The sequence below is a fragment of the Rhincodon typus genome, chromosome 1 (assembly GCF_021869965.1).
Source record: "Rhincodon typus isolate 14 chromosome 1, sRhiTyp1.1, whole genome shotgun sequence".
Taxonomy (NCBI): Eukaryota; Metazoa; Chordata; class Chondrichthyes; order Orectolobiformes; family Rhincodontidae; genus Rhincodon; species Rhincodon typus.
In genome coordinates this window covers 176,884,024-176,904,812 of record NC_063332.1, presented here as the reverse complement: position 1 = coordinate 176,904,812, position 20,789 = coordinate 176,884,024, and the positions used below count along the sequence as shown (strand labels likewise).

At 41.4% G+C, this 20,789-nt stretch overlaps 1 protein-coding gene across 1 annotated transcript; it reads right to left on the bottom strand.

The window, feature by feature from the left end:
• cisd2 (CDGSH iron sulfur domain 2) lies at positions 1 to 14,596 on the bottom strand. The gene is made up of 3 exons (XM_020535913.2): positions 14,373 to 14,596; positions 5,253 to 5,467; positions 1 to 1,921 (listed from the first exon to the last, which is right to left on the bottom strand). Exons 1-3 carry the CDS (start codon positions 14,473 to 14,475, stop codon positions 1,832 to 1,834), a joined length of 408 nt encoding a protein of 135 aa, XP_020391502.1. The 5' UTR covers positions 14,476 to 14,596; the 3' UTR covers positions 1 to 1,831.
• Between the last annotated feature and the right edge of the window lie 6,193 nt (positions 14,597 to 20,789).

Below are 20,789 nucleotides of genomic sequence, written 5' to 3'. Positions count from 1 at the left end.
TGCAACAAGTTCTGTTTATTACACAAGTTCTGCCTCACTGCTTATACAAGAAAGTTAAAGAGTCTTTTAGCATACAGAGGTTTGGATCTACAACTTGACAAGTGCTGCTAAGCACCAGCAATAAATTTCACATTATGCAAAACAAATATTTTGTGCAATTTTTATACAGAATGCAATACAGCAAACTTTGTTTTAACTGGCACCTTATGAACCAGAGCTCTCGATAAACCAGCAAAAATGATCTATCTCAAATACCAGAAATTTACTGCATTATTGCAATGTCTGAGCTCTCTATCAGTAAGTTTTATTTAAGACAAAGTTCCATTATTATTTAAGTGATTTATGGTGTAAATAAAGTATAACAGTGATGTGTATACACTCTGCTTTCCGTTTCTATTACTTAGTTTTTCTGTTTTTACATTGATTACGTGGACCTCTTGATTGACCTGAATATTTGATCCTTTTGGAAGGAGTAACAGGAATAGAGAGTACTGGGCTAATGGTAAGATTCTTGGTAGTGTGGATGAGCAGAAAGATCTCGGTGTCCATGTGCATAGATCACTGAAAGTTGCCACCCAGGTTGATAGCGTTGTTAAGAAGGCGTACAGTATGTTAGGTTTTATTGGTAGAGGGATTGAGTTTCGGAGCCATGAGGTCATGTTGCAGCTGTACAAAACTCTGGTGCGGCCGCACTTGGAGTATTGCGTACAGTTCTGGTCACCGCATTATAGGAAGGATGTGGAAGCATTGGAAAGGGTGCAGAGGAGATTGACCAGGATGTTGCCTGGTATGGAGGGAAGGTCTTATGAGGAAAGGCTGAGGGTTTTGAGGCTGTTTTCGTTAGAGAGAAGAAGGTTAAGAGGTGACTTGATAGAGACATACAAGATCATCAGAGGATTAGATAGGGTGGACAGTGGGAGCCTTTTTCCCAGATGGTGATGGCTAGCACGAGGGGACATAGCTTTAAATTGAGGGGTATAGGACAGATGTCAGAGGTAGGTTCTTTACTCAGAGAGTAGTAAGGGCGTGGAATGCCCTGCCTGCAAAAATAGTAGACTCGCCCACTTTAAGGGCATTTAAATGGTCATTGGATAAACATATGGATGATAATGGAATAGTTTAGGTTAGATGGGCTTCAGATTGGTTTCACAGGTCGGCGCAACATCGAGGGCCGAAGGGCCTGTACTGCGCTGTAATGTTCCATGTTCTATGTTCTAACCAGCACGTTTCTGGTCCCACAGTTGCCGGTTACTAAAAAGCTTGCTGTACTGCTGCCACATTGAAAAGAATTCTTGGATTTTTTAAAATATAAAATGGGAGTACCAGCAAAAGCAAAAGGGTTCACAACACCAATGCAGAAAGTGGGAACTGTTCAGTAAAAGAAAATTCTGAACATCAGTGAATTCCCTCCAACAGACTCAAATGGCTTAGATTTATTTTGGCAACTGAAAATGATTTGCACTTCCACAAAAAGATATTCATAAACGAGAGCACTCGAGACAGTGTACATTGTCTTCTATATAAAACTAAGGAATCAAAAGTTCAAAAATAACTTGCAAATTCAAAGCCATCATCTCAATGAAGGAATAAAAAAAAAATCCAATTTTAAACAATTGCTTACTTTTTTAATCATGATAGTAAGGAGTAGATTGCCCAATTTTATTTACTGTACATTGACAAATTAGACATTTGTTAGTGACAAGTAAAGCTTTACAATTTATCTGTACAAATTTCACTGTAAAGATACATTTACTGACTGTTAATGGTTACACTTTACAAATGATCTTTACATCTCAAAACATATGATGCCATGATTAAAGAATAAAAAATGTTATACTTCTTTCTTCTTAATGATCAATGGACCCACATTATCACCCGTCAATTCATTGTGTTTGTTGTGAGACCCGTCACAAACCGGGAACTATGAAGAGAAAACAAAACCAGTCAGCTACTGATTACAGAGCACTGTACAAGCCTACAATCTGTTTTGGCTGTTACAGCAAACATTTTATATTATAAAATATGACATTTCCAATGTTAGAGGTAACCCAGTTTTAAGATGACATTAAATCACAGAAATGCAAAAGAAAGATTCCCACCACTTTATGTCACAACACTGATAAATAGTGTGACCTTCTGAAAATTAAATCATTGGGGAACAAACTTCATATTGGCCAGATTACTACAAGCTGATAGTTTGTGATTAATTGATAATGAATGACTAATAAATCATTGCTACCTTTCAAAATGCTTTAGAAAGGGGAGAAATTGCATAGATCTGCTTCTGCCATTCACTCATAAGGCTCTGAACCAACCACAGGACTCTCATTTTCAGCCTTAACAATGACAAAGGTTCATAACTGTATTATTGCTTGAGAACCTGGGTTCTGGACTGGATGAATGATACAGATTTAAATTTAACTTCACTTCTATAATAATATGCTAAGATGGGGCCAAGATGTTAAATTTCATTTTAAATTTGTCTCGCGAGTGGCATTGGGGTGTCTCGAGTTTGCTTATACGTGTACTTTAACAAGGCAGCTAAATCCTTGAGGTGCATAGTTCAGTGCACTAGAAAAAGGGTAGAAGGGAAAAAAAGCTGCTGTTGCCTAGCAGCACAAGCCCAATAACAAAGTCAAAATCATTCAAAAGAAGAGGCAAAGTGCATGTTCATTCAGAGAGATAAAGACAGATGTGCTTTTAGTTTAGCAGGCTCCACAAAAAAATTCATCCTGAAAGACTTAAAAGTCAGCAAGACAGAAGCTTCAGAGACAGAAGGTTTTTGGGGTGTCAAATAGGAAACTATTTTACAAGGCTATTGAAGACAGTTTAAAAAGAGCACATGTTAAAGAGTAAGTGAGCTTGATTAGCAGTTCTTTTAAGGGTCTCAGAAAAGACATTAACTAAATCATATAGCAGAGTGAATGCAGAAACATGCCGAAGACAGACTGATTAAAGCTTTGCCAAATGAGATTTGGCCTTAGCATGGAAGCAAGGTGACACTTAATTGAGATTTGAGTACCTGTGAAGTTGCTATTGCAGTAAAAGGGTTGAACCTGTCTGACATTTCTAATGAGTTTGTTTCAAATACTAAAAAAAAACTAACAATCTATCAAGCCAGCTCAGACTGAGATTGGGGTCTGCCTTGTCTAGTTTTACCATCAGCTGGGATCACACCAAAATATTATGTTTGATACGAGAATGGAAAATGCTGCAAAATAGTCAGCAGGTCAGGTAGGATCTGTGGACAGAGAGAGAGAGAGCGCGAGAATAAATATTTCAGGTTGATGACATTTCATCAGAACGGAGGGAAAGACAAATATGAGCAAGTGAAAGGTGGAGTAGGGACAAAGACCAAAAAGGTGTGGGATACAGTGGAGAGCAGGAGAGATTTAATGACAGGTTTCATTACAGGTACAGAAGCCAAAGGGAATGTGAATGAGTAAAGAAACTGAAATAATTGTGCAGAGGCCAGTATCCCGTCACCAAGTTACCCTCTATTTACTTGTGCACAGTATGTTGGTTGTGGCCAGCCAGCTTGGAGTCAGTCTCCTGAACTGAGGAGATTCTAAATCCCCGTTTATACATATTTTTCAGCACAGTACACACACGGAGGCTTGGTCCGCAGCTCATACACAAAAGTTAAGTCCAGGACCCATCCACTGAAATAACGGCACAAAGGCCAGGTCCCGTCACCAAGTCATCCTTCAATTCACTAGTTCACACAATACACTGGCTGTGGGTAGCCAGCTCGGAGTCAGATCCCCGGTTTATATTGGTCGGCCAGGGCTTCCCGATTGGCCCAGGTTAACAATCCAAATCAATGTCCTTGTAGTCAACAAGGTCCACCTGGTTTCTAATCACTACAGAAACAAAACACATATGTAGACGAAGAGTGAGCTATTGACATTGTTATATTTCTGAAGAAGGGTAACTGATAGGAAACAGTAACTGGTTCTCTCTCAGGTGCGGCCTGCCTGACTTGCACCGTTTTTATTTCAAATTTCCAGCAGCTGACGTAGTTTGCTTTCCTATTAATGATCCCTTTGAATCATGTCCAACAGTGTTAGTGTGAAAGAATTGACATGGTTGAAGAAACATTACGATATTCATTGCCTTTCCGTTGTCAACCCAAAACATTTTGGGTGAGAAGAATGAAAACATATTTAAGAACACAAATCTGTTTCCAGGACTTCCCAAAGTCATTAAGAAACAAATTATTTTTGAAGACTATTTTGCAGTCAATTATACAGACCAATCAGTAGCAATGGTCCCATACATTGTAAAGTCAACCTTGCCTTAAACTGTTCTTGATGCTCAACAGAAAATGCTGACAAGATCAATGGGAAGAATTTCCTGCTAAATAGTGTGACCTTTTGCATTCACTTAAATAAACAAATAAGATTTCAGCTCTTTTGAAAGATTGCATCTTTTGCCAATGCTGGAATGTGCACATGAACACCAGGCCATTCCACAAGTGACAAGCCTCATGGTCCAACCATGTCTTACACCTATTACCTAAATTTAATAGTCACTTTTGCCACTTGTGGAATTGTACACAGGATTAACTATGATCTTCAGGAGGGAAAGAAAAATAAAAAAGCCAACATAATTTATTTATCAACAAATCCTATTCAACTCATTTCAAAATAGGCTACTCTGAAGAATGTGAAGATTTGTCTGAATCATAGACTCTGATTTTGCCGCCTCCAGCATCCTGATTGAAGGATAACATCAGCATGAATTTAGACAGTCAAAAAATAGATCACACCAGATTATTTCAGTCAAATGTCAGCAACCTATTTCCTTGATAATTATGATGCTGCAGCATCGTAAGTGGTAAAAATTGAGCAGCAGACTAAGTGAACGTATGTGAACAAATTGCAAATAATCCTAGAATGAATCTGTTGCAAAATGAACTGACTTTCACTTATCAAGACTCCTGGCTTTGTTTTTTTTGTGGGAACAGTTAGCTATTTAAACTGAGTAGGTAAGTTCTTCCTCGGTGCTCATTATTCACTCCTTGAAATGTCAGGTTTACAATAATTAAGGTTATTGTTTATATTAACTTTTAAGTCACATGTTCTTTACAACAGTGGACAAGGGCTACTAGATTGTATGCTATTTGTTTTTACATTCAAATTGAGGAAAAATCTCCGATTAAAGAGGTCAATTAATTTGCTATATTGTCAGAAAATCATTTTAAACATGCCTGTGTCTAGGCTGCCCCACAGAATGCCAAACATCATTACCGTCTTTGATCGCCAACACCTGCAGTATGCTGCCTTGGTGAACTGTAGATCTTCAATGTTGATTTCATTAACCACTTTGGGATTTTCTTTCTGGATCTTTAGATTAATCAGGCTGTCTTTCTGCTGTTTCTTGCGGGGAATGAAAGGTCGTACAGCCAGGTAGCCGAGCAGTGCAAGAACCCCAAGAAATGGCAGTAATCGCAGCCATTCTGCGACTGTGGGCAATAGGAGGAGAATGAATTAGCAAATAAATCTGAAAAACAGCACAGTTCAGTAAAGTTATGAATGAATTTATACCCAATTATATTTTTATTTAATTAAAAGCACCAGATATTGAAAAAGTATGCTGCAAGTTGAACACTAATTTGGAAAAGAGAGAGGAAGGGAAAATAAAGTGAAATTCTGCAGGTTACCTCTATCTACCTTCAGTGGAGAAGGCAATGTTTTAGGAAGTGTTATTTTATTTAACTGAAAATAATGTGTCTCAAAACTAATGGGTGGATTTTAATGAAAACTTAGTACACAGATAGGGACATTTTTGGCAAACTTTCAGATATTAAAGTTAATTTATCATTGAAGACTGATTTACATTGGTATTATCCAGATAGCTGTAGCCTCACATTGCTACTGCAAAGAATGAAGTAAAGTCACCATAGTCCCAAAGGGCCACAGGGCCGCTCTCTTGAAAAAAAGACGACTGGTGGTCATTTAACCGAGGGTCACCATCCCTCAGGTGAAGAGAAAGGTTGAGAAGGAAAGACCTTTACAGCTACCTCAGCCAGTGGGCAAATTCAACTTGTGCTATTGGCATCATCCTGCATTACAAACCAACTGCCCAGTCAACTGAACTGCTAAGAATGAATATTACAACTAGAATAGTGTTGAAAATACAATATTCAAGATGTTTTTAAACTTAAGAAAGAGACACTGCATTATGCCACCGAAGCAGAACAATTTGTTTCCTTTGTAAATTTTATAATTATAGTAAAATAATAGCAAAAACATAGAAATGGCTCATGACGGAAAACAATGTATTAAAAGTGCTGCTGACATTTCTGTTTCTTTCACACAATAGTTTAACATGGATACAGAACTGGTTGGCAGACAATAAACAAACAGTAGGAGTAAATAGCCTTCTCCCAGAGTGGCACACAGTGACTGGTGGGGTATCACATGGATCTATAAATTAATTCTTTAGAAGAGGGAACTGAATACAACATCTCCATATTTTCAGATGACACAAAGCTGGGTGGAAAAGTGAACTGTGAGGAGGATGCAGAGATGCTTTAGTGCGATTTGGACAAGCTGAGTGAGTGGGCAAATGCATAGCAGATGAAGTATAATCTGGATAAATGTGAGGCTATCCATTTTGGTGGCAAAAACAGGATGCAGAATAACGATAGATTGGGAAAGGGTGAAGTGCAAGGAGACATGGGTGTTGCTGTACACCAGTCACTGAAAGTAAGCATGCAGGTGCATCAGGCAATAAAGGCGGTATGTCAGCCTTCATAGCAAGGACATTCGAGGACAGGAGCATGGATATTTTGCTACAATTGTACACAGCCTTTACGAGACTACACCTGTAATATCATGCGCAGTTTTGGTTTCCTTATTTGAGGAAGGATGTTACGGCTATGGAGGAAGAGAAACAGAATGTTTATCAGACTGATTCCTGGGATACTAGAAGAGTTGTGACAATATTCACTGGAGTTTAGAAGAAGGATGGGGGAAATTTCACAGAAACCTATAAAATTCCAACAGGATTATACAGGGTACTTGCAAGATTCTCCTGATGGCAGGGGAGTCCATAACCAGGGATCATAGTTGAAGGATACAAGGTAGGTCATTTAGAACTGACATGAGGAGAATTTTTTACACCAAGAGTGGTAAGCCTGCGGAATTCTCTATCACAGAAAGCAGTTGAGGCCAAAACACAATGTTTTAAAGAAGAACACCGGTATAGCTCTTAGGGCTAAATTCATAAAAGGGACGGGGAGAAAGCTAGAACAGGACACTGAATTGAATGATCAGTCCGTGATCATAATAAATAGCACAGCAGGCTTGAAAGGCCGATTGGCCTACTCCTGCTCCTATTTTCTATGTTTCCATGATTGAATTTTGCATTCAGTTTGAGGAAAAGATGAGTGACCTTGGGAGCAGACTAAAGTGAATGAGCAAGTTAGGTCAAAGGACACACTATACAGATGCAGTGGCAGACATTTAAGGGGCTATTTCAGAATGTACAGAGTAGATGCATTTGAAAGAGTTAAGAAAAATCCCACAATCTACGGTTAACTAGAAATGTTAAATATAGTATCAAACTTAAAGAAACAGTGTGTAAATGTGCAAAAATGAATAAACTGAACAGACAGAAAAACAACAAAAAAAAATGACAAATAAAACTGAGGGAAAATTAGAAACCCAGATTGAAATATAAACATATACTTGCAAAACCACTGAACTTTGTTAACTTTTAAAAAAAATTTGGATCCTACAGAAAATGAGTTTAAAACAGGTATTTTTCCACTATTTCTCACTACAGAGGATACACGTAACATCCCAGAAGTAGATATATATCAGGAAGTGGAACAAGGAGGAACTCAGGAAAAGTACATTCACCTGAGAAGTAGTATTGAATAAGGTTTTAAGGTCGAGGGCTTACAAATGCCCAGATGCTGATGGGCTCGCATCCTAGAGTCTTAAAAGAATTGGCTTGTGAGGTAGTTGATGTGTTGGTTCTAATTTTCCAAAATTTCCTCGATTCTAGTACAGTCATTGGAATCGAAGACAACAAGTATAACTCCTTTATTCACAAAGGGAGGGAAAACAAAGAAGAATAGTTAGCTTAACATTTGTCATAAGGAAAATGTTAGAAGCTACTATTAAGTGAGTTTTCAGGATACTTACATAAGTTCAAGGTAACTTGGCAATCAACATAATTTCCCTGTCACAAAACTATGTTTAATCAATCTATTGGCGTTCTTTGAGGAAATAACACGAGCTTTGGATAGATGTTGCTCAAATTTCCAAAATGCCACAAAGGTTATTATGGAAAATAAAAACTCATGATGTATTGAGTAGAATATTTGTATGGATAGAAGATTGACTAGGGATCAGGAAACCGAGTAGGAATAATGAGGCGGCTTCAGATTGGCAAGATGCAACACATGGTGTGCCACTGGGATTGATGCTCAGACTGTAACAATTTATAATTAATATAAGTGACTTGGTTCAAGGTATGCTTGCCAAATTTGCTCATGACACAATAATAGGTAGGCAAGTAAATTGCGAAGAACATAAGAAAACAAAAAAAAAATGTATAGATAGATTAAGTGAGTGATTAAGGGTCAAAAATCTGGTAAATGGAGGATAATGTGGGAAAATTCGAAATTGTCCATTTTGGCAGGAAAGAAAAGAAACATTATCTAAATGGTGAGAAATTGCAGAGTTCCAAATGTAGGGGGAATCTGAGCGTCATCACATATGAATTACGAAAAGTTTTATGCCAGTACAGCAAGTAAATTGGAAACCAAGTGGAATGTTATTAGTTGTTTTTATTTCCCTTAAATATAAAAATAGGAAGATTAAGCTTCAGTTATACAGGACACACGAGACACATGTGAGTAAGTACAGTATTGGTCACCTTATTTAAGAAAGGATATAAATGTGCGGAGGCACATATCTGGAATAGGCAGAATCTCTTACTAGGAAAGGTTGGACAGATTAGGATTGTATGCACTGAAATTTAGAAGAGCAAGTGCTGACTTGATTGAAATATACAAGATATTCAGGAGTACTAGCGGGTTGGATGGAAAGAGGACACCACCCGATAGGAGAATCTAGGCAACTGTATATAGCCCTCCGGACTCAATATTGAATTCAATAACTTTAGGGCCTAAACTCTCCCATTTCCTAGGCCCTTACCCCACACACCTGTCCTGGTTATCACAAAATTGTCATTACACACTGCTTATTGTTAGTCACTAACAGTTCCCAGTAACAACTATTTACCCTCCCAGCTAGATTATCATCAACTCCTTTGCCTATCCAGCAACAAAACCAGAAGTTGCTGGAAAAGCTTAGCAGGTCTAGCAGCATCTGTAAAGAAAAAAATCAGTTAACATTGTGGGTCTGGTGAGCAGTCTATCCAACTGCTCTTCTCTCTCTCTTTTCGGGCTGTATCCTATCATTTACTCCCTACCCCACCACCCCCTCCCTAATTTCTGCATATAAGCCGACGTTTTCCAGCTACCATCAGTTCGGAGGAAGGGTCACTGGACCAGAAAGGTCAACTCTGATTTTTTCTTCACAGATACTGCCAGGCCTGCTGAGCTTTTCCAGCAACTTCTGTTTCTGTTCTCGAAAGCTGTACCCATTGGTTAATGGAAGCAATAAGACAGACTTGCATTTCAATTGCACTATTCACAACCACTGGGCATCCCAAGGCACTCTCAGTCAAGTACTTTTAAACGAATCATTAATACAATGTATATTTAATTACTGAGGCAATTCTGCTCTCTGTTGACTACTTTTAAAACTACCCACTCCACAACTGTCTGGCAAATCTTCTCAATTAGAGCCAGTTAATTTAAGGAGATTGGTTATGTTTTGAGCTCAAGTTGCACTGTTTACCTGTCAAGTAGCATAATCCATTCTACCACATGCTGAACAGACACTTCCTCCTAGCCAACCCCATCACATATCACATAGTGGAAGCAGCAGACCCTGCGTCAACGCATCCAAGCGTTCAATTCCCTTCACCACTGATACACTGGCAGAAGTGTAGCAGATGCATTGCAGAAATTCACCAAGGCTCCTTCAATAGCACCTTCCAAACCTACAACCTCTAACATCTGAAGGACAAGGGTAGCAGACACAAAGGAACACTACTTGCAAGATCCCCTCCTGACTTGGAATATATTGTTCTTCATTCAGTGTCGCTGCGTCAAAATCCTGGAACTCCCTCCTTATCAGCACTGTAATGGTTTGTGAAGTCAGCCCACCATCACCTCAAAGGTCATTATGGACAGGCAACAAATGCTGGACCAGCAACTCTCATAAGCAGACATAAATGATGTATAAGTTTTATGCCAAATCCTTACCTAGCAAACGCTCCCACTGCTCAATGTTAGTTCCTTAGGAGGGTGCGTAATTGCTCAGTAACACAATTGAGCCTACCTGAGTTAAAGGTTCTGAAGCACTGTTGCAAACCTGAAACGCCAATTTCTCTCACCACAGATACTCCCGACCTACTCGGTTCCTGAATAACAACTGACAATACTTCAACGGTATTCTATTGGCTATACATTGCTTCAAGAGGTCGAGTGGTTATGAGAAAAGTAACTATTTTTCTTTCTTAGACAGTCCCTCAAGATTGAAGATTACTTGCTCCCCTTCAGGTTGCAAGATGGCTCATAAGTCCGATGCTTGATATGCAGACACTGCCAATGCTGCTTGAACGGTTGGGTAATATGAGCTTTTCATAGCTTCTACCAATGCCTTAATGTTGCCTCTGCCTATCCTGAAGACTACTGATGTGTTCAGTTAAAGACAAAATAAAACTGCAGATGCTGGAATCCAGGTAGACAAACAGGAGGCTGGAAAAACACAGCAAGCCAGACAGCATCTGGAGGAAAGAATCAGTCAATGTTTCGGATATTACAGTTCTTCAGGACTGTATGTGGGACTTGAGAGAGCTGCAGATAAAAGAGAGAGGTGGGGGAGGAGTGGCCTTCTCCATTCTGCTTGACCACAAACCAGGAAGTTGCATGTGAGACTGATGAAGGCAGAGCGGTGGACTTTGTCTATATAGCCTTCAGCAAGGTACTTGACAAGGTTCCGCATAGCAGACTGGTTAGCAAGGTTACATCACATAGAGTCCAGGGAGAGCTAGCCTTTTTAAGTAACATTTTTGCCACACAAAGACCAGGCTATGACCATCACCAATAAGAGACAATGTAACCACTGCCCCTTGACATTCAACGGTGTTACCATCACTGAATCCTCCACTATCAATGACCTGGGGTTTAATCACTGACCAGATCCTCAACTGGACTCAGCACATAAACACAGTGGCTACAAGAGCAGGTCAGAAACTAGGGATACTGCTGTGAGTAACTCACCTCCTGACTCCCCAAAGACTGTCCACCAACTACATGGGACAAGTCAGCAGTGAGATAGAATACTCCCTGGATGGGTGCAGCCCCAACAACACTCAAGAAGCTTGACATCATCCAAGACAAAGCAGCCTGCTTGAATGGCACCAAATCCACAAACATGCACTCCCTCCACCACCGAGGAACAGTAGCAGCAGTGTGTACTATCTATAAGATACACTGCAGAAATTCATCAAAGATCCTCAGACAGCACCTGCAAAACCTACAATCACTTCCATCTAGAAGGATAAGGGCAGCAGATATATGGGAACACCACCACCTTCAAGTTCTCCAGGCCACTCACCATCCTGACTTGGAAATATTTTGCCGTTCCTTCACTGTTGCTGAGTCAAAATCCTGGAATTCTCTCCCCAGTGGCATTGTGGATCAACCCACTTTAGGTGGACTGCAGTGGTTCATGAGGCAGCTCACCACCACCTTCTCAAGGCAAGTAGGGATGGGCAATAAGCACTGGCCAGCCAACGATACACACATCCCACAAATGAATAAAAACAGAAGTTGCTGGAAGCTCAGCAGTCTGGCAGCATCTGTGAAGAAAAAAATCAGAATTAACATTTCAGGTCCAGTGAACCTTCCTCAGAACTGTTTTGAGGAAGGGTCGCCAGACCCAAAACATTAACTCTGATTTTTTCTTCACAGATGCTGCCAGACCTGCTGAACTCCCAGCAACTTCTGTTTTTTGTTCCACAAACGAATAAAATGTGGATACAAAATTGGCTTGAAGGTAGGAGACAGAGGCTGGTGGTGGCTGGCTGCTATTTGGACTGGAGGCCTATGACCAGAGGGGTGCTGCAAGGATTGGTGCTGGTCCACCGCTTTTTGTCATTTTACATAAATGATTTGGATGTGAATATAAGAGGTATGGTTAGTAAGTTTGCAGATGAAACCAAAATTGGTGGGGTAGGGGAGGGTGAAGAGGGTTATCTCAGAGTACAACAGGACCTTGATCAGATGGACCAATGGGCCGAGGTGTGACAGATGGAGTTTAATTTAGATAAACGGGAGATGTTGCATTTTGGCAAGGCAAATCAGGGCAGATCCTGTACACTTAATGTTAGGGTTTCGGGAAGTGTTACCAAACAAAGAGACCTTGGGGCATAGTTCCTTGAAAGTCGAGTCGCAGGTAGACAGGGTCGTGAAGGCGGCATTTGGTACACCTGCCTTAATTGGTCAGTGCATCACATGTAGGAGTTAGGATGCCATGTTGTGGCTGTACAGGACATTGGTTAGATCACTTTTGCATTCAATTCTGATCTCCCTGGTATAAGAAAGAAGTTAAAATTTAAAAGTGTTCAGAAAAGATTTACTAGATTGTTGCCAGGGTTGAAGGGTTTGAGCTATAGGGAGAGGGTGAATAGACTGGAGATATTTTCCCTGGAATGTTAGAGGCTGAGGGGTGGACTTAGAGGTTTATAAAACCTTCAGGGGCATTGATAGGCTGAATAGGCAAGGTGTTTTCCCAGAGATGGTAGAGTCCATAAACTAGACAACATAGGTTTAAGGTAAGAGGGGAAAAGATTTAAAAGGAATCCGAGGGGTAACATTGTCACACTGACAGTGGTGCATGTATGGAATGAGCTGCCAGAAGAAGTGGTGCAGGTTTGTACAATGACAACATTTAAAGGGTGTCTGGATGGGTAATTGAATAGGTAGGGTTGAGACAGATATGGCCAAATACCAGCAAATGGGAGTAGATTAATTTAGGATATCTGTTCGGCATGGATGAGTGGACCAAAGGGTCTGTTTCTGTGCTGTACGTCTCTATGAGTTGGTGAGTAAGTTTGACCTCTTCAAGAATGTTTGGAAGACAGAAAAAGAAGTGAGAACAAGCCACATGATGAGTTGGAGGCTGAGATCACACAGGATGAGAAGTCATTTAGTGCAGAAACGGAGGGGGGAAAGCAGTGAAGAAAGGTGGTGTGGGACTAGAACAAGGGGAGATGCTCAAACAAGGAGCAAGTGCCAGAGAAGAGAGCCAGACCAAGGTGTGAACTGATGATACCTGCCACACAGGCACTGCATCAGGTTGTAAGGTGTCAGTGATGGGACCGGTTCCCATTTGGGGTCATCAGATGCGGGTGGCTGGGAGTACATGGCCGTTCTTCAGCATGTGACAGGTAAGCAGTGGAACTTGAGGTCAAGTCATAACCATGGTCCTCGAAAAACAAATTTGAGGACCAGAAGTCTCCTACTGTAACAGGCAACCTTGGAAGGCAAAATGCTGTGTGCAGCATTTTGAGAGATTAACATCACTGCTATAAGACCACCTTTCTTCTCACTGGATTTGGAGGATATTGCTTAGACACTGCTGCTGGTACTTTCACAGATCTTCAGGGTACCTACTGTACATGTTTAAGCCTCTAAAGCATTAGGAGCAGATGGATCACTGCTGTGTGGCAAACTATGATCTTGCTCCTGTCTGAGATCCTGCTGCTCAAACATTCCTTCTTCAATCAGCTGAAAGGTGAGCTGGTACAGTGAGGGGAGTGATGAACTTTGTCATCTATGCCTCCCATCATCAAAAAGGAGGATCACAGCATATCAAGAAGTTTGAACGTTTTCCAGAATTTCACATTGATCTTGGTGGTTTGCTGGTTGCAAGATGATGTTGATTTTCCAGGTGTTTAGTGAATAGTACATCCTGATCAGCGAATAGTACATCCTGGAGAAAGAGCAGACCACAGCCTCAGACACACACACACACACACGATCAGGCTACAGCACAATGACTGACAGACACTGGGGTATCAATCAGAGGTGAAGACTCGCTGTACCTGCCCAAACCGGTATAAGGCTTCACCCCCAAACCATTCCCGCGTCCATGGAGCCCCCAACCTCGGGCTCTCCCGGCCTCGAGCACTTTCTCTCTCTCTCTCTCTGCTCTGTCTCTCGCTCCGTCCCGTGACCAGGGGCCCCCCACATTCGCTCATCCCGCAGCCCTAACCTGTCAACCGGGCGAATCCACCCAGAGTCTCGGGAATAGGAATCCGCTTCAAGTAGGCGGGCAGCTGCACTTTGATGATCCTGGCGAGTGTGTCGAGCACCATGTTGGCGGGGACTGCACTTGGGCTCGGGCTCGAGCTCGAGCGACTCCGGGATAACGAGCTCCGCGCGCGCTGAGCCAAGCCCCGCCCCTTCAGCCGGTCACCTGCGCGCGCACCTAGCGGGCGCGTACCATGACGTCACCGCACCGCTGATTGGCTGCTGCGTAACTGCCAAATGGCCGCTTCTGATTGGTTCATGCTCAAATGACCGGAAGCGCGGGAAAGAGCATCCTTTCAAACCACCGGAAGAACTGCGGACGCTGTAAATGAGAAACAAAACGTTGCTGGACAAAAGCTCAATGGGTTTGGTAGCATCCGAGTAACAGGAAAGTCAACAGTTTGGACCGAAACCCTTCGTCAGGGGCGAGGACGTAGGGGAGCTTAAGCCCTAAAATCTTTGAACTCGATATCGAGTCCTGGGGCTGCAGGGAGCCCCAAGTCGAAAATGAGGTGTTGTTCTTCCACCTTAGGCTGAGCTTTGCTGGAGCACCGCAGCAAGCCTGAAACAGAGATGTTAGCCAGGGAACAGAGTGGTGTGTTAAAGTGAAAGACAACTGGAAGCTCAGGGTCTTTTTTTGCACTGCCTAAATGCCCCGCTGCCTCCCCCTTCCCCAATGCAGCTCCCAAACAGAGATGTTGGCCAAGGAACAAGGTGGTATGTTGAAGTGGCAGGCAACTGGAAGCTCAGGGTCATTTTTTGTAGACAGAATATAGGTGTTCTGCAAAGCAGTCACTGAGCCTGCACTTTGCTTCCCCAATGCAGAGGAGACCAGATTGAGTGAAATGCAGATAAAGGGTGTCTGGATGGGTAACTGAATAGGTAGGGTTGAGAGAGATATGGGCCAAATACCGGCAAATGGGACTAGATTAATTTAGGATATCTGTTCGGCATGGATGTGTGTTTGGGGCCTTGGATAGTGAGGAGAGAGGAAGTAAACTGGCAGGTGTTGCACCATCTGCGATTGCAGGGGAAGGAGCCCAGGGGCTGTGGGGATGCTTTACCTGTACTTCACTCACTCTTGTCTACTCTACCCGCTCCTCTACTATGGGGAAGCAAAGTGCAGACTCTGTGACTGCTTTGCAGAACACCTACATTCTGTCTACAAAACTGACCCTGAGCTTCCTGTTGCCTGCCACTTCAACACATCACCATGTTTCCTGACCAATATCTCTATTTGAGGCTTGCTGTAGTGATCCAGTGAAACAGCACAAGCTGGGAAAACATCACCTCTTTCTGTTTGGGATCTCTGCAGCCTTCAGGACTCAATATCAAGTTCAAGAATTTTAGGGCCTGGGCACCTTCTTTCATGTCCTTATCCCAACCCCTGTCATCAACAAAAACAGAAATTGCTGGAAAACCTCTAGGTCTGGCAGCATCTGTGAGAGAAATCAGAGTTAATGTTTCTGATCTGGTGATCCTTCTTCAGAACTTTTTAAACAAAAAACTGCTGCCTTTGTTTTTTATGTTTCTAGGAGACCTTATTGAAACATATTCAATTCTTAGGGAACTTGACGGGTTAGATGTGAAGAGGTGGTTTTCTGTTGGGGAGAATCTAGGACCAGAGACATGATCTCAGAATAAGGGGTCACCCATTTAAGATAGAGATGAAGATTCTTTTCTCTCAGAGGGTAGTGAATCTATGGAATTCTTTACTGCAAAGGGCTGTCAGGGCTGGACCAGGAAACAATTATAGGCAAAGATAGCGAAGTGGAGATCATTCTTTTTCTCTTCCTTATGATTTTTTGATGTTGACATAATGTTGCTTGAATGCCAATGTTCAATCTTTTTTTCACTGTTTGAGAATTTGTCCTTTCAGTATCTCTTCAGCCTTTTCGTTTCTCCTCCAGCAGAGACAGGTGAGAGAAAGCAAGCTATAACTGGAGACTTTTTGGTACGTCCTTACAGGACTGAAAGACAGACAGAGAGAGAGATTTTTGATGCAGATTAGATGTTTGTGCTACACTGACTTCACACAAGCTGTGGTCATCTGGTCAGGAGCCAATCAAAATGTTGTTGTCCAGCAGTTGTCTCATTGGTTCAGAACTTGTTAGCTCTGTTCCATCTGCTTTTGCTCTCACTGTTCCAGGAAAAAGGCAACACTGTATACAACTCATGATGTGCTCCAGTAAACACGATTTTAAAAACTGCAGCCATCTCTTGTATAGTCTGAGAAAGTAGGAACTGCCGATGCTGGAGAATCTGAGATAATAAGGTGTAGAGCTGGATGAACACAGCAGGCCAGGCAGCATCAGTGGAGCAGGAATGCTGACGTTTCGGGTCTGGACCCTTCTTCAGAAATAGTTGTCTCCTCGGTTGCACAGTCTCCTTGGTTTAAAGCAGTACATTCTTTATTTTTGGATTGTGGACCAAAAAAAACTACACAAGTGCAGAGTGATCCAATGTCCTCATACATGAATCGCAAGTGTTAGCGTATAGATATAGCATATGATTAGGAGGGTTGTGAATTTGGCCCTTATTTAAAGGGGTTGGAGTATAAAGGATAGGAAGACTCAGTACAACCGTGCACAGAGTTCCGAGAAGAACCAGGAGGCCTAAGCGTTAAACAGCAGCCTTCTTATTTAAAGAGGGATTTTTTTTTTGTATTGGTGGCAGTCCAAAGACTGTTCACTAAATTAATTCTGAGGAAGAGTTTTCTTAAGTGGAAATATTGAGCGGATTGGGCCTAGCCCAGGAGTTTATAAGAATGCGAGGTCAGTTCATTGAAGTGTAAAATTCTGAGGGACTTGACAGGGTAGATGTTGAGAGAATATTTCTTCTCGTGGGGGTTCTTGAACTGGAGTCCACAGATTAATTTTACGTGTTTGAGAGGTGTGTGATAACATCTCTGAGCAGGTTGATTAGAAAAATAGTTTTAAAGGATCTCCCCTTTAAGGCAGAAATGGGAGGAATTTTTTCTCTTAGAAGATCATAAGTCTTAGAAGTCTGTTCCTCAGAGAGAAGTGGAGACAAGCTTTCAATCTATGTTTATGGGAGGCAGGCAGCAAATCAGTGTGAAGACCATATCAGATTAAACATAATTTTAGTGAATGGTAAAGTAGGTTTGAGAGGATGAATAGCCTGCTCCTGCCCTTCCTATTTCTGATGATTTTATGACAAAAGGACAAGAGCAACAGATGTATGGGAACATCACCACAAGTCACTCACCATCCTGGCTGAAAATATATCTCTGTTCCTTCAGTGTTGCTGGGGCAAAATCCTGGAATTCTCTTTTTAACAACGCTGTGGGTCTACCTACACCAACTGGACTGCAGTAGTTCAAAAAGGCAGCTCACCATCACCCTCCTGAGGGCAACTAAGAATAGGTAGTAAATGTTGTCTTTGTCAGAGACATCCGTATCCCACATGTAAATAAAAAAAATAGTAAAAGCCATAAAGACAGAGATAAATGTAGCTGAATGTAGGAAAATGACAGGAGATTGAGACTACATAGCTTTGTCCTGTAATGAGATTTTATGATGTAATTGGCCACAGAGATGGCACTTTGGACAATGAGAGAGATAATGTTTGTTGAAAATTTGTTTGATAAAAATAAGTAGAGACAATCTTGATTTGTGATCACAAGACACACAGATGTTATTCAGTCCATCTTAACTTGTTCGTTGTGAAAGTTCCCACAACCCCCCAATTTCAGCATTTAATTGTGTCTCAAATAATTCCATTGTCCCCACGTCTTTTACTTGATCTGAAAGTGAATTTGAATCAAGTGTTTATTACTCATGGTATGAAGAAGTACTTCCTCATATCATTTTAAATTTATCGGACACAGGTTTCAATTTGACCCAGGGTTAGTAGGAACTGCTGATGCTGGAGTCTGAGATAACAAGATGTGGAGCTGGAGGAACGCAGCAGACCAGGCAGCATCAGAGGAGCAGGAAAGCTGACATTTCGGGTCTGGACCCTTCTTCCTTCACACCTTGTTATTTCAATTTGACCCATACTTTAAATTTTATTTTATGTAATATTACAGATTAGCATTTTCATTTCCTTAACTTTCTTATGTAAAAACGCAGATTTGAAGCAGAGTAGGCCTTCTCTGCCATGCAATAAGATCATAACTGATCTGTTTGGAGAAGCTGGGGCTGTTTTAATTTGAGAAGAGAAAATTGAGAGGAGATTTGATTCTGTTCAGAATTCTGAGATCTGGATTGAATAATTAAAACTGTTCCCATTCGGCACATGATTTGAAAAACAGGACAAATCAGAATTGGATAAGTAACTGAAGGAAAAGCGTTTTAGGGCTATGGGGAAAGGTAGGAAGTGGGATAAATCTCTAGTGGAGCTGGCAGTACATCAAAGAGCTGAATTGTTTGTTGTGTTGCAACCATCACATGATTCAGTAATTATTAGATTATCTAGTTATTTATCACATTGCAGTTTACGGGATCTTGCTGTGTGAAGAATGACTGCAATGTTTCCTACATTGCAAGAACGACTATACTTTAAGAGTCTGTTTCTGGTTGTGAAGTGCTTTAGACATTCTGACATTGTGAATGTCTTCCTTATTATAGGAGCATCACTAGCATCAGTCCACCTGTTAGTGGTGCTGTGACACTGGTTTTTTAAAGCAAGTAATTTATGAACTAACAGTATGTGACCAGCTTACCTGAATTTCAGATAACAAGGTGTAGGGCTGGATGAACACAGCAGGCCGAGCAGGAAGGCTAACATTTCGGGCCTAGATCCTTCTTCAGAAAATACTTACCTGAATTTAACCTCCTTCTTTGAGGTAGCCTAAAAATTCAGGGTGGGCAAACTTATTCGCTGTTTAAATCTCGTCATCTACAGAGCATTTAGAAAGGTTTTGGGATTCATAAAGTTTCACTGCTGTGCAATGCCTCATCCATACAACCTGTGGTGACTCTTTCTAAACTATAATGGGATTGATTTCGTCCATCAACAATCATAAAATGCTGCACTGCCAACTACCAGGCAGCTGTGAACAATTCATGTTACATCTCAATTGTCACAACAGGAATTGGTTAGAATGTGGAACTAGCTACAGCAACCACCAAATTTTATATTTATCCAGAATCTTTAATGTAATACAGGAACATCATAGAACAAAGTTGTGAATGACACTGATTCACATCAGGAAATATAAGGGCAGGTGATGAAAAGGTGGGTTTTAAAGAGGAAGAAAACCATAAGTTGCAGGAAAAGCTCAGCAGGTCTGGCAGCATCTGTGAAGAAAAATCAAAGTTAACGTTTTGGGTCCAGTGACCCTTCCTCAGAATGCAGTTCTGGTTCTGAGGAAGGGTCACCGGACCCGAAACGTAAATCCTGTTTTTTCCTTCACAGATGCTGCCAGACCTGCTGAGCTTTTCCAGCAACTTGTATTTTTGTTCTTGATTTACAGCATCCGCAGTTCTTTTTGTTTTTATTTGGGTTTCAAGGAGGGTCTTAAAGGAGGAAAGCAAAGTAAACCTAGAGAAAAGGTTGAGGCCCAGGTAATGCATAAAGCAGTTAAAATCAGAAATGCAAAGATACCTCAGAATGGTGGAATTGGAGAAGTTTACAGAAATAAGAAGAAGCAAGGCCATAGAGGGATATGAGCACAAAGATGAGAATTTTAAAATAAAATGGGATTCTTCTACTCCTATTTGCTGTATTCTGATGAAATTAACACGCTTTAAGATCTCAGAATTAATGACTTTATCCCATCATGAGATACATAGAATATGCAAAGGTGCAAACTGTTCAGCGTTTTCATCTGCCTGACATGACCAGGTGTCTCCACTGTACAGGAGTGTGCTGAAGATACAGGCTTGGCAAACTTGCAGTTTAGTGTTCTCAGGCAGGTTGCTGATTTACACTGAGTTAGCATGGACATGACAGCTGCATCTTTTATAATGCATGTGTTGGTTTCAGTATCATGTGGCGGATTGTTGGACATGCAACATGTCACAGGTCAGCTGGCCATCACTGTGCAGCCACTGGTCAGCTGGCAAATAGTATGAGTCATTGGTCAGGGATTTCTAGTTGAAGGCAGTTTCCACAAGTATTTGTTTAATGGTCAACAGCACTAATTATCAAAATGTGACCAATGGTCAGCTCCTCATCAGTAAAAATCACCATTGTCTTACTGGACCATAGGGCTTCTCTCATTAGAGAGGGATGACCTGTAATGATTTAGCTTGAGGGTCTCCACACCTCAGTTGAGGAGAGAAGTTCAGAAAGAGAATTTTTCATGGTAACCTCAGCTAGTCTGAGAATTTAACCTATGCTATTGGCATCATTCTGCATTCAAACCAGCTGTCCAGCCAACCGAACTAACCAATGCTCCCCTCCTCCACTA

Excerpts from the sequence above, each read along its gene's own strand:
- cisd2 (XM_020535913.2), bottom strand. The coding sequence starts at position 14,475 with ATGGTGCTCGACACACTCGCCAGGATCATCAAAGTGCAGCTGCCCGCC. Across the intron at positions 5,468-14,372 it reads TGGATTCGCCCGGTTGACAG|TCGCAGAATGGCTGCGATTA; the intron begins GTTAGGGCTGCG and ends TATTGCCCACAG. Across the intron at positions 1,922-5,252 it reads GGTGTTGGCGATCAAAGACG|TTCCCGGTTTGTGACGGGTC; the intron begins GTAATGATGTTT and ends TTCTCTTCATAG.